Source organism: Epinephelus lanceolatus, chromosome 10 (genome assembly GCF_041903045.1).
Source record: "Epinephelus lanceolatus isolate andai-2023 chromosome 10, ASM4190304v1, whole genome shotgun sequence".
Lineage (NCBI taxonomy): Eukaryota > Metazoa > Chordata > Actinopteri > Perciformes > Serranidae > Epinephelus > Epinephelus lanceolatus.
Genome location: NC_135743.1, coordinates 24,156,903 through 24,171,385, shown reverse-complemented (window position 1 = coordinate 24,171,385; position 14,483 = coordinate 24,156,903). Strand labels below are relative to the sequence as shown.

The following is a 14,483-nucleotide window of genomic DNA, read 5'->3' as shown; positions in this document are numbered from 1 at the left end:
GCACTTGAGGCCGCCTCTAGAAGCATCTCAATCCCCATAGACCCCCATGTTACAATGCCCAACTTTACAGCAGAAATAAACATGTTTACCCCCTGGTGCAGAAAATGGTTTTGGTTTCTATAGCTATTTTCAGCATTTATGACAACTGTACGGAGGTGAATTTTTATACTATTCACCTGGTATGTATAATTAAGGGTGTGATTGCTTTTAGTGACAGGCTGCCCATCACCACAGCCTATAGCCCCTATCCCACTGGACAAAAAAACCCCCACTTACATCTGGCTTTTGTATTTAATGTGAAAGGTTACAATTGGCCTTTACTCCCAAGAAAAATTACTCTATAGTCAAAAGTAATGGAAGTACCAAGTACCACCGCCCGAATGAGCACACAAATTTTAGCCCCTTTGCCGATGCGATGCAATGACAGGCCGCCACAGAATAAATTCTGTCCCCATTCAAGCACTATTCAGTGCAGAGTTTGAGAGAGAGATGTAATAAGTAAGAGATACTGTATAAAAAGATGTAGCCACTGTAATGGTGTTTTACTGGCCTCCATGCTGCTTTCTGCTGTTTATTAACCCGTTTACTGGCCTGTCAATGACATCGAACATGAGATACCACTACAAAAAAGAAAAACTGAAAGGATAGTGCATACTCATCTACTGCACTGTAGCTCAAGTCTACTGGCAGTCTGTTGCCTATTTCAATGGATTTTCACATTTTTAAAAACCAGCACATGAGCTGTAATTTTGGTGGCAAGGATCAGACCTTTGCCTGAACAGTGTCAACAAAATGGTTCAGTGGTGTGACCATAAGGCTCTCACACTCAACGCACTCAAAACAGAGGAGATCATCTTTGGAGCCACACGATACCTATATTGCTCCAGTCATAATTCACAACCAACCCATAAAGCAGACATCATCATTCAGATACCTGGAGGTACACGTAGACAGTGCATTGTTCTTGACTTACTATGTGGACCTCATCTGCAGCAAGGTTCAACAGAGGATTTACTTCTCAAGGAGCCAGTAAGGAAATCCTCAGTCTGATCTTCTGCTCCACCATACAAAGTATGCTGCAGTCCGGAGGCTCAGTCTGGTTCAGTGGCCTCTCAGTTCAAGTGAAAACCAGGATTCTAGGGCTCCTGGGGATCTGCTCCAAGGTGATGGGTCACACTATAGAAAACATCTCTCAAAACAACTGCACTAACCGTACCCTCAGACTGGATGATAAAATCACCCTAGACCCTTCTCATGTCTGACATGGGGAGTAGCAGCTCCTGCCCTCTTGGAGGCGCTTTAGGGTGGCTGGCTGCAAAAAGGATCAGTACAAGGACTCTTCGTCCCTCACTATATAACACTGCTCAACCAATTAAAGGGAAAGTATAAACCTAAGGAAATGATCCCCCCCAAACACACACACAGTCAGACTCACACATAGATTTGCAATCAACAACACAACTTGGATCATGCGGCACACACATGCTGTAAGTGGGTATGGAATGTGGGACAGATATAATGTGGATCTGTTTTTCACACATAACAGTGTTTGTCAGAGGGGCCTATGGTTGCTTATTGTATATTGTCTTTTTGATAACTGCTGGAGGGCGACCTCACAGATGTCTTTTATGTGTTTTTATTTGTTTTAATACCCTTCGGTTGATTGCTCAGCGCTGGTGGAAGTGAGAATGGATAATAAAGTATTATCTTATCAAATATGGTCACTCCTGGATCCAAAAATCCAGGATGGCAACGGCCAAAATGTCGAGGCTTTAAAACAGGAATCCATAAACCAGTGGGTGACGTCATGTTGGCCACTTTATTTTTACACAGTCTATGGTTTCAAGCTTCAGGGCTTTTACACAAATGCAGATATTCTGCGTAGGGGAGAATATACACCGATGATGACCTAATGGCTATGTAGATGTACTGTATCCACAAATTTTGAAGGCCCTAGCTGAAATAAATACAGAGTAGTGGACAAATAAGCAAAATGCATAGCAGCCAACCACCATCTCCCCTACCATAAATATACACTCTCTGCAACTTGATTGCACTATTTGTGAGTAATTCCAGGAAAGAGGAATATGATTAATAACTTCAATGTCTCTCTCTCTCTGCACTCAATGATAAGTTAGATGTGAAAATTGCTTCTGGTTGGTGTTAATTATCTTGCCAGCTTACTTGACACATGCATTTTTAGGCCTGGGTGGTTGTCAGACCAAGATACTATTTTGCACGTTAGTAGGCTGTGAGCCAGAGAATCAGGAGCTGGAAAACCAACGCTGAACATCATCTAATCCCCACAGGTTATGGCAATGCATCAAACAAATCAAGCCCCGTTGGCATGCCAGACTATCAGAAGAGAGATACAGAGAGAAGGACTCTGCCTGGCATCAATTAATAGACAGTTTATTCGGTCGGCGTTGTGAATCCGGGATTGGATTTCATTTACCATGCTGGAAAGTCATTCTGAAACAAAATGCCTCTGCTATGAGTTTAGACAACCACTTGCATGTCAATGAAAATGCCTGCAGCAGGAGGTTCTCAGCAAGTGAGATGTTTCCATTTTACAGAAATACAAAAATAGTCTATTTATAATCAAATCAAATACCCAGACATCAGTAGTGGAGCATATTACTGTATTGAATTGAAATGCCAGACTGTCATTGTACAAATTGCTTTTATTGTTAATTTTCCCATTTCCCAAGTTGAAAATTGCCTATAATTCAGACACTCTGAAATCAACACAGAAGAAATTGGGCCTGCAGGAGATACTTATCGATATACATGCAACAACTCTGAACAGCGAGTCTTATATTCAGTGGAGAGTGAACAAGAAAACCAAATGAGCTTTTATTCTTTGTGATTATTAAGACATCCTTATTTTATCCATCCTCCTTCATGCTGAAAGGGGCCGGCTGGGCACCTCCTGATAGAGGTTTTCCAGGCACGTCCAACTGGTAGGAGGCCCCGGGGTAGACCCAGAACGCGCTGGAGGGATTATATATATCATCTGGCCTGGGAACGCCTCGGGGTCTGCAGGAGGAGCTGGGAAATACTGCTGGGGAGAGGGAAGTCTGGAATGCCTTTCTTAGCGGGCTGCTCCTGCAACTGGGCCCCGGATAAGTGGAAGATAAAGGATGGATGGACAGTCGTATGGACATTCTTATCGCAACATAATGGGCCTCATTCAAGAAGCAGTATACAAACAAATTTTCTCTTATTTTTGTTCATATCCAGGATTTGTTATTGTTTTGTTAGTACCCATTGACTTCTCAGATTCACCAATGTTCTTACCTTTCCTCTTAGGTAAGAGAACATCTTTACAAGTAGTCGAGAGCATTGTTACCAAGCTAAGAAAAAATCATCTTGCATTCACAGTCCACAAACTGTTTGTCCAGTGCATGGAAACATGAGCTTTAAATTGGAGAAACATAAAAAAAATACATAAAATTAAAATTATTATGTTTTACAGTAATTATAATGATTGAATTATTAAATTTGTGGGCTAAAGAAATACTTTTACTTTTTACTTGGTCCACTGATTCCAATTACTGTTTCAGTTTTTGTGTCTCTCTGCTGACCAGTCGGGAAATGTAACTATGTACATTCACTTAATTGACCTTTCACTAAGCCCCGCCCCTTTGTGATGGTCCGACAAGCTGTCAGAGTAAGCATGAAGCCCACACTGTCACTAACTACACTCCCTGAAGAAATATTATCATATTTTTGGACAAATGAAACAGTGATTCCAGAGAGAAGCAGACAGAGAGGTCTACAGTCTGTGTTTGAAGGATATATCCAGGATGTCAAACTGACTCAGCAGCATCAACAGGTTAAAAAGACAAAGATAGTTAGAAGCTAAAGCCGAACTATAGGCTACAGATCACAGTGTAAAAGTGAACCACCACATCACTGCTGATCGCCACAGAAGACAATGAATATAAAGGGAAACTTCACCGATATTGAACCAGCTGTGTGGCATCACAGTGTGTGCAGATGAAAGGTGTTTGGCTTCCCCCCGTGCTGCTGCCAGCACCCGGACCTCTGCTGCCAGACAGGCAGCTGGTTGAATATCAGCAAAGTTTCCCTGCTTCCCTTCACTTGTTCCTGTACAGCAGGGTCGGTCTTTGTTTCACTGTTATAATCATTAAAAAGCAAAAGCAGCATGTGTATACATTCAGTAGGTTATATCTTCAGTAGCTAGCTAGCTAACCCTACACTTTTCAGGGTTTGATTTTAGTTTTGCAACAGAGAAGAAACGTATATCTTTTTCCAACCTCTCCAGGTAACGAGTATCACTATACACGACGTGTCCCAGGCACAACATTTAGCTCCAAATCCACAAAACCAGCCTGAAAATGAAGGAAATCTGAAATGATTGCATTAGAGTCAATGGAGCACAGCTGTGTTGTTGTCCGACCGGGCAGGACTTAGCGAAGGGTCAATTACCGTTCTTAAGTACAAATTTGAGATACTTTTATGTAACTTCAGTATTCTAATCTCATAAAGCTTTCTATTTCTACTTAACTACACTTAAGAAGAAATATTGTACACTTTACTCTACTACAATTATCTGATAACTTTAGTCACTAGTTACTTTACAAATTAGGATTTTTGCACACAAACCATATGAAAATGAACAAGAGCAGCTAAAATTATTTGTCAGGTTATTAGAAAAATTCATCTTAACTATTTTGATGATCATTTAAGTCATTTGTCGTGCATTAACATTTCATGGTTCTAGCTTCTTTTTCTGATTCGTTTAATTCACTTACATTTTTCTGCATAGATAGTTTTACTTTTAATATTTTAGTATGTTTTCCAGATTGTACTTACATACTTTGACTTAAGAATTATTTTCAGTGAAGGGCTTTCACTAGTTGTTCAGCAGTAGCTCAGTCTGTAGGGACTCGGGCTGGGAACCAGGGGATCACCGGGTCAAGTATACATACTGACCACGTATGGAGCATGGACTGGTAGCTAGAGAGGTGACAGTTCGCCTCCTGCGCAATGCCGAGGTGCCTCCAAGCAAGGCACCAAACCCCCAACTGCCTGGGGTGCCTGTCCATGACAGCCCCCTCACTCTGACATCTCTCCATTTAATGCATGTATAGGTCCTGTTTGTGCATGTGTGTGTATTTCAGGCCTGTGTGTCTATGACAACAGAGTGAAAACATTGAACTTCCCCTCAGGGTTAATAAAGAATCTTCTTCTCCTTCTAGTAACAGAGTTTTTTGTGTTATTAGTACTTTTACTGAGATAAAGGACCTGGTAATTCCTCTACCACTGCTGCTGATGTGGCATTTGCAGTATCACAAAAATTTGCCTTTGCTGAGTTTTAGATTTTCCTTTAATGCCAGAACCGACAATCTGGAAAATCACATCTTTATGTTTAGATTTGGAGTGTTGATCTCACTACTGTTCTTCTTCTTACACTTTTTTTTTGGTGGCATCTCTCCAATTCTTGGGTGTGCGCCAGATCTTTGCACACGGCACAACACCTGCCCTGATGCAGTGTTTAGCCTACCCATGCTAATAGGTTACTTATGATCAAGTGGGATTCATCACTGAGCACACCTGGGTAAGAGCAGATTTGGATGAATAAGAATATTTGGTGCATCTGAGGCTGACGTCTCTTATTTTGTCTCTTCACAGAAAATTAAGTAAATGGTAAATTTAAGAGAAATTTAACAGTGTTTCTGCATGAGGCCCAGTGTGTCACAAAAATAACTAATCTCTCCCTCTCTTTCCCAGGACAGCATCATCTACAGATTGCGAATGCCCAACTGGAAGATGACGCCTCCTATGAATGTCAAGCGGGCCGGTCTGAGAGCAGTGGAGCAATCATTTCCAGGACAGTCTGGGTCAACATGCTAAGTGAGCACAACCGTGGAGATTGTGTACAGAGGGGATGTGGGGGCTTATAAACATGTATTTTCCTGAGTAACAAAATGATGTATGTAATAAGGCACAATGAGCATCCTCAGTACTCCAGCAACATACACAACCTCCTGACCGGTAATCAGCATATAAAGAGCTGTTAAATATTCATTTCTATTGATAAAGAGCTCTAATTTGCCTAAGATAAGGTATTTGAGGGAGCGCGCACTTGAATGTAGAGACTACATTTAAAGCGTCCTTGGTACAATAGAACGCAGCGGTTGCCTTCATGCGCAAATCATGTTTAAAGCATGTGTGCACCATGAAGACAGTCACGATTTCTTTAACTTTTCTGACGGTATTTATTTCTTTAACAAGCACTGTGCCATCCCCACATGTTCCAGTAGGTCTATGGCTTTAACCAGCAGCTACACAAAGAAAGTATCAGAACAGCCTGGATTCCCTGGCAAGCCTCAGGGCGATCCATGTCTCTCCCTTGCACAGGAATAAATTATAACAGAAGTGATTGAAAAGTTCCTACTCAGACACGGACTGGAATAGATGTAATTGTGCGACTACATTAGACCACCTGTTGTCACTCTATAACAACCGGTATCTCTCTCTCCCTTTCCCTCTTGCTTGTGGGAGCAAGCCCATATGTGGCAAGGAAAGGACTCTAAAAGAACCTTTCTTCTCCCGGCGCAGTTCATTTACTTACATCCCCCTCCCCATTCTGCACAATTTCTCCCTCTCTCCCTCGCTTTCCGGCTTTCTCTTTGGTGACCATGGAGAGGTGGGGGGGGGGGGGGGTTGTCAGAGGGGGGGGGGGTTGCCGTGGCGATTCTAGCCTCACTCTCCTCTGGGAAGAAAGCAGGTTTTTCTGACATCAATGGGCCGGTGGGAGGGATGGCGGGTGGTGTGGGGTAGGAGGAGACATAGACCGCAGACGTCTCCTTTGAATGGCAACGTTCTGTTCTGCACTGCAGCCGCCTTAGGTCCTACAGCAGGCCTACACCTGCAGGCACAGCAGGCCTGACTCCCACATTCATTACCTCTGAGATGCCTATTGCACGTGCACCTACATGCACAAAGTCAACACGACTGCCTCTGGCTTTGTTGAAAAGGTCAAATTGTGTGGGAATTATGTTCGTGTTGCATCAGGGATCACTGGTAGTCGTATTTTAGCATGACTTAAACCTACTGCTGCCCGGTGTGCCTGCCATGCTCAGATCTGAATCTCAGCTGGTGTTTCTGTTCATCGTCTTGGGAACACTTACCAGCTGTTGACTGTGTAAGATGGACAGTTGCAGCTGCACTGTTGCAAAGGGCAAAGAGGGAAGCGACTGACTTTTAAAGTGCTCTGCAGCCTTGGTCCTAAAGGGTCATTTGTTCCACCCCACCAACTCAACTGATTCAAAATACGTGACTAATCTGGGGCTTGATAATGAGCTGATGAATTCAATCTCCTGTTACTGCTGAAGTGGGACTGGAAACCGTGTATCCTTTTGAAGAGCACTGTCTCTGATGAGTTCCCCACGGACTTCTCCATCACCGAACTACAGCTCCCAAGGCCCCACACCCCTGGCCAGTCAACCATGGCCATATCCCATCAAACCCTGCATCAAATCAAAACACTATAAACTCTTTATGAGGAGATACAGTGGGGGAGAGGGGAGGAATGTGAAAACAAAACAGAGATTGCTGGTCGTATAATTGGATTCTTGGGTCAGAGGGAGTGCTATCATGACTGGCTAATTCAAGATGGATCACCACAGGCAGTGAATAGCGAGGACGGAGGTAAAAATGTCAATAAGCCCCATCCATGAGCTTACAAAGAGATGTTTTCAAGACATTTCCATTGGTGCAACATAACTCCTGTGTGTTTTTGCCTTCCTGCGGAGCTTAGATAGGGGATTACTGCAATAGGCAGATCAAGTGGCAGTGAGTAATCCATGACAATAACAACCTCTACCCCCTCCGCTGAAACCCCCTCCTCTTCTAAAAACTTACCCCGCACTGTGCCCGTCACATACCTGACACATCCTGTGTCTCGGTTTATACCATTAGCCTTAGCATTTAATCCTATTAATGAACAACTCTCTCCCTCACCGCATTGCATGCCTGTACAGATGCCTCCTGCAAATGTTCAAAACAGTTATTTGATGTGTTCTGGTTTTAGACTCTGTTACTCATTCAGTTGCCATAGTTGGGTCTTACAGAGATATGTGTGTGTGTGTGTGTGTGTGTGTGTGTGTGTGTGAGAGAGAGAGAGTGTGAGTGTGCCCATGTGTGTAAGCTTATTATCAGTGTTGGTTGGAGGTTAGAGGACATTTTAGGAACCAGGGCTATGGTGAGGTTTTTGCGGTAGCTAATGAGTTTAGCACTTGAAGACTATATAATGAGCCTTCATTTTATGATTCCCTGTTATGAATAATGGAACAACTTATAAATGGGGGCACAAGCAACGCAGAACATGGTGACTTTATTCATCTTCGTTCACGAAAAGTTCTGACAGTTGCCCAAGATATAACCCCATCAGAGGACAGAGTGTTATACACTGGTGTGACGGTGTGCATATTACAGTGCCAGACTGATGTTAGAGTGTTGAGGTCTTTACAATTAGCAAAGGAAAGTCTGCTAAATAATGAGACACTAAAGGGACACCTCAAAATGTGCTCTTCCGCTCCTTTGTTTTAAACTCTTTTTCAAATCTATCAATAAGGAGGATTTTCAATGCTTACACATGTGTGAAATATTTTCCGTGAATTGTCATGGAGGTGGACAAATTTAACTGTTATGTAATGGATCCAAAATAAAAAAATAATAGAGACCACAGTAGTGGGTCAGGAGAGAGTGGTGGGGTGGGTGAGATGAGATGGGGCTGCTGCTCCACTTCTCCCCCATGACTAAGCAGAAGGGAAGGGGGAGACAGAGAGGAAGGGAGAGCTGAAAAAAGAGCACTGCTTTAGAGGCTTTCATTGCCAGAGATCACACACCTGAGACCTCCAATGTGTGTGTGTGTGTGTGTGTGTGTGAGAGAGAGTGTATGTGTGCGTTTTTATGCACATACGAGTATAAAAATATGTCCCGGTGCATGTACATGTGCTCAGATGTGTGGCTTTCCACAATCTTTGTCTTCCAGAGATGAAAAGTGATGAGTTGTGTCTGTGTGGTATTGAGAAGTCTGATCTTCTGGTCTCCATTATTTTCTTAATTCTGCATAATAAGCGTTTTAGAGACTCTTTTATCCTCTGGGCCTTCTCCAATATTTTCTAGAGAATCAGCTTGGAATCACATGTTAGACTGTGCACACACTGGCGCCTGTTTTTAGATTGAAGTGAGATGAATGTAGCTTGTCTGCACACTCACTCGCCTGTGTCAGTGTGTTTGTGCATGCAAATCCACATGCACTGTAGACTTGAGTTTATCTTTGTGTGTTTGTGTGCAAAGGAGGAAAGAGAGTGTGCGCATCTGTATGTGAATGAGAGGGAAAGATAGGTGGATATGCATATTGATGTGTGTCTGCTAATCTGCTTCTTATCTGCCTTATCCATCCATCCGTCTGTATTTGTCTAATGAATCGAATTTTGCGGCTCACTGTTTCTCGTCTGAACGGCAGGAGCAAGTCTTTGCATGCCTATCTATTATTGTTTTCATATATGTACCTTAATAAGAGAGATAGGGCTGGAAAACACAGCGAGAGAGGGAGGGAAAATAACAAAGCCGACAGGCAAGTAGACAAAGAAGGGGCCGAAAGAGTTAATTAAGAGAACAGCTTGTTTGCTGTCTGTTCTTTGCTCTGAGTGCATGTCTAGTAAATTGAATAGAGTGTTTTGTTGTTGTCCACATGTGCTATTACATTTGTACAAATGTTCATCCTGAATGGGCTGATTGGATCACGTGGTTTGCAGATGTGATGGATGGCAGGCTTTCATTCCCAGTGCAAGCTGGAACACACCTTCCCCCGCACTTCTGCAGTTTAACCGCAGTGGTCAAGAAGGATAGCGTGGGGAGAGGGGGGGGGAGTGGAGGGTGGGCTCAGGCTGCTAGAGAGGGATGATGGAGTGAATGAGAGATAAGAGGACTGGGGCCAGCAAGAGCGAGCGAGGAAAAAATTAGATACCTGCCTGCCTCATTTGCGAACATATCATTATTCTTATTTTAGGATTTGTTAGGCTGCCAGACGCTCCTCGAGCACAACAAGTGATGCGCCTATGTTGAATCGTGCAGGCCTGAGTAGATTGAGAGTGCAGGGGCTGTCAATAGATGCATGGCCCAGTCATCTTCTCAGGGAAGAGGGGGGAAAAAACAAACAAATGCATCTCATTATTGCAGTGCGCGCCTCTGCAGTGCTCTGGGTAACCCATCACAGTCCACACAGATTCAATTGCTTCTTTTAAATCAGTTTGAAGCTGCAGCCACATCTCATCTGTCTCAATAGCAGACTGGAACCAATGGGCGACTCTGCACACAGCAACAGCTCCTCCTAGTGGTGGGGAATTGATTGTATGTGCCAAAGAGATGGAGAGGAGGTGAATGGCTGTCTAGTTTGGTTGCTTGTGGTCCAGCTGTTTACTCGCACATTAGCAGTGGATTTATCTCAGAATTCAGCAGCAGCTTTCCTCCTGCCCCTGCTCTCCTCTGCCACTTGTCTCACTCTCACTTTTCATTCTTGCCATATCTCTTTACTCCTTTGCCAGAGTCTTTCATGTGTCTCTAACACACATGTATCCTTTCTGTACTTTCCAACTCTGCGCTCTGTCTCTGAACTCAGGCAGCCTTTACACTTGATCTCTGATGAAAGAAAAGCAACCTTAGCAGTAACTGTAGTTGGTAATTCTACAGGCTCACCCATTCGCTAAAAGCTGGCACAATAGACAATCAGGTTTCTGTAGCGTGTGCATGATTGAGCTGATAGTCCTGGTAAAGAGTGGCTCACAGATCTGCAGAAATCTCTTTGATGGTTAGTTGGTGACAGATTTCTCAATTTACTGCCAAGCAATTTCCGGTCCCTTGTGTTAAAAGCTATGTTTTTTTTTCTGGAATTCCTATTTATGGTCAGATAAAAGGATTGTGGAGTAGAACAGTGGAGAAGTGAAGACTGCTTTGATCAGTCCAGAAAGCACATATTTAGCTTGGGGGTGATCTGAGAAGAGAAGTGTTTGGTGTTTGCTATGATAGATTAGCACTGGATCGGTTTCATCACTATTTCATCTCTGTATTCTCTTCTTGTCCACAATTTGTATTCTAACTCAACAGAACATCAAACCTCGCTGTAGTAAATCACTCAAAAGCTGACAGCGTGACATTCCAGTCACTCCCAAATGTTGCGAGCGCTTATTATCATATCGTTGCATAAGCTAATATCCATCTGTGATAGCGCCTGCTTCCTCTAACCAAAAATGAGTGGGATGAATATCAGGTTAATGATGTGATAAATATGAAACTTGAGCTGTGGCTTCTCTCATTCAGTTCCTCCTTCCAAGCCATACTTTGAGATGGACATGGCAACACCTTGGGTAGCAGGGAAGAAGTACGCCATCACCTGTATCGCCCCTGACGCAAAGCCCCTGGCTGAAATCACACTTTATAAAGGTGAGTCACCCCTTTCAACTGCACTAAATGTGACAGAGATGGTCAGCTTGACAGTTAGAACAAAGGGAAACAGCCTCTCCGATACTCTACTTTCGGGGTCTCTATAGGTCGTGACCTGCATATTTAAGCATGAAAACAATGCAGAGGATAAAATGCAAGTTCAGTAAAGATCTGTTATTTCATAGCCTTCGAATGGCAGAGTTGAAAGGAGCAGACTCTGTGTGGGAGGAAATAGCCTGAACATTTGAATTTCCAATTTCCACTGACTTTACAATCTCATGTACAGCGAATGTATCACAAGTTCCTCGTTGTTTACAAAACCAACTACAATTTTTCCATTTTCTGTTTTTGCCTTTTGCTCCCCCGTCACACCTTTTACACTGTGTATTGCTGAAACAGTGAGGGAGAGATGCTCTGTTGTTTTCTCTTGGTGTGAATTTGTCTTCAGGGCTGTGCTCCCCTTTTCTTGTTAAAATGTACATCTTTATTGCGTTCAATACAGTGTTGTTTTGTTTTGATCATATTGTAATCTCAACTCTGACTTTGTTAAGGGCAGGTTGAGACAATGGGATGTACTTTTATTATACCACACACAGATACATGCTCCTCAAATATACATTTATTATGTTTGAATATTTACCATTCGCACGAGAATGGACATTTTGACTCCCTACAAAGGCTTGATGCCGAACCATAGCTGAGTTTGTTTTTAAGTCTGATATGAAAATGAAGCCATTTTAATTAGTTAAAAAGACAGTGCTTTGGAGTTTTATGATTTTTGTGTCTGCATGTGTCCTTATTCAAAGAGCACCTCAACAAACTCTCCTCATACAACGATTCATATCTTCCTGAGACCCAGCATCCTCATATGATGACATCACATTTTGGGTTTACTTGACCTTATACTTTATTCTGCTTAACTTGGGTTGTCCTCAATCGTGGACACTTTTTGCACCATCTAGTGGTAGTAGAACAACAAAACACTAATTTATGTAAAAACAAGATGGCAGATAAGTCAGTCTGCAGCCGATCCTGACACGAAAGTGGACAAGGTCCAAAGCCTGATCATATTTTATTTTATCAAATTTTATTTTTATGTTGAAACTTTTTTATTAATGATGATAATAATAATGTTTGTACTTTGATATGGCAATAAATTTGACCAATTTTAGCAACAGTAACAAGCTAAGACACTGCTAATTAGGAAGAACTTGTTTGAAGACATTAGGACTTTATTGTCGTCTCATTTGAGGACATTGAGACTTTATTATCATCTGGTTTTAGGACATTGGGATTTAGTTATCACTGACAGTGTTTCATTTTTTTATACTTATTGGGTCCTACTGATCCCAGATAGCTAGGAGAAATTAAAAATGCCTAACAAACTAAAGTTCAGGTCTCAGGAGGATATGTTATGTAACAAATTAACGCCCCATGAATGATGTTAAATACCTAACATAAAGTTACTTTTGTTAGGGTTAGGAAAAGAAATAGTTGGGCGTCTGACGGTGACGACATAACTTAAAGGAACAGTGTGAAAGATTTTGGGGGATTTAGTGGCATGTAGCAGTGAGGATTGCAGATTGCAACCATTTGAAACTTCTTCTCCAGGTTAGGATTTCTTTAGTTTTCATGGTTCAGGAGGTTTCTACCAATAGCCAAATTATCTGCAGAGGTCTCCTCCTCTCTAAAACATATGGACCAGGGGTCTCATTTATAAACATTGCGTACACACAAAATGAGGCCTGAAAGAGGCTCCCACTTTCCACGCAAAAGTTGTGATCTATGAAAACGGACTTGGTGGGAGAAGCTTTGAGCCATGCTTACGAGCATTTTGGTGAAAGGAAATTGGAGACCCAGATGGTGAGGTGGAGCCTGATTGTAGAAATTGTTGAATATTTTTTGGCACGCGCTATATTTGGCTTTTGTCTGTACGTACATTTATAGTACGGATCCTACGCACTGTTTTATAAATGAGACCCCAGGTGATTTAAACCAGTGACAACACTGAATAAAGCAGTTTCATGTTACAAATCATTTTTTCTCTTATGCTGTTTGGCTCGTCACAGAGGGTCGCTAGCCCAGCACCTGCTTATGTGTGCTTTCCTTATTTCTGGTCCAGACGTTCAGGAGGTTTTCAACATGAGCCGAATTGTCAACAAATGTCTCCTCCTCTCCAAAACATAACATCATAGAGGAGCTGCAATCTATGGCAGCTGATGCGAAAACACAAATGGTTCTATCTAGAGTTTGTCTTTTCTGGGCTACTGTAGAAACATGGTGGTGCACCGTAGTGATCTCCATAGACAAGGAGCTTTCTGTTTGATATAAACAGCTAATTCTAAGGTAACAAAAATTCAAGTCTTTTTCAGGTGAGTACCCCAAGGAAAACATATATTACATTCCAGTTCACTTGGTTCTCCTGGGGGAAAGTCCTGTGTTGTTTTACCCACCAGCCGGCCCAACCTCCCTCCTTACATGGAATTTGAGTCTTTATATACTTCCTTCTTTACTCCCATTAGCACATTGGTTACCTGATCACAGCCTTCCCAATTATGTGGGTTACACCTAATTACTGTCTCACAACTACGTGGGGTATATACAAATTGTGGTGTATTACTTTTCATGGGTAACAGTGTTCGAGAACAGCCTGACCTCACAAACTCAATGTGAGTTCAGGAAATGCTCCTACCCAAATGTGTTTTGATACATGTTTATCATATTCTAGTATTTACCATTCCACACGAGAATAACACTGATGTTTCTGTTTCACATGAGCAAATTTACACACAGCATTCTCCCTTTTTGTGTTCCTTCCCCCCATTGTGTCTTTTAGATGGAGTCGAGCTGACAGGTGCAGAGTCTTTCACCATGTCTGGCTCAAAGGATAAGCTCCTGAACACGCATGCTGAAGTAACGTATGTGTTCACCCGCCTGCCAGACTCATTCTCCTCACCAACCTGCTCAATCTCTCCAAGTCTGTCTTTGTTTCTTGTTTCCCT

General features: G+C 42.5%; 1 protein-coding gene across 1 annotated transcript in view; it reads left to right on the top strand.

Moving 5' to 3' along the window:
• nphs1 (NPHS1 adhesion molecule, nephrin) overlaps positions 1–14,483 on the top strand; it is a 55,260-nt gene that overhangs the window by 12,818 nt on the left and 27,959 nt on the right. The window contains exons 4-6 of the mRNA XM_033640020.2: positions 5,761–5,883; positions 11,359–11,481; positions 14,318–14,399. Coding sequence (XP_033495911.1) covers positions 5,761–5,883; positions 11,359–11,481; positions 14,318–14,399 — 328 coding nt within the window. The remainder of the gene's footprint in view (positions 1–5,760; positions 5,884–11,358; positions 11,482–14,317; positions 14,400–14,483) is intronic.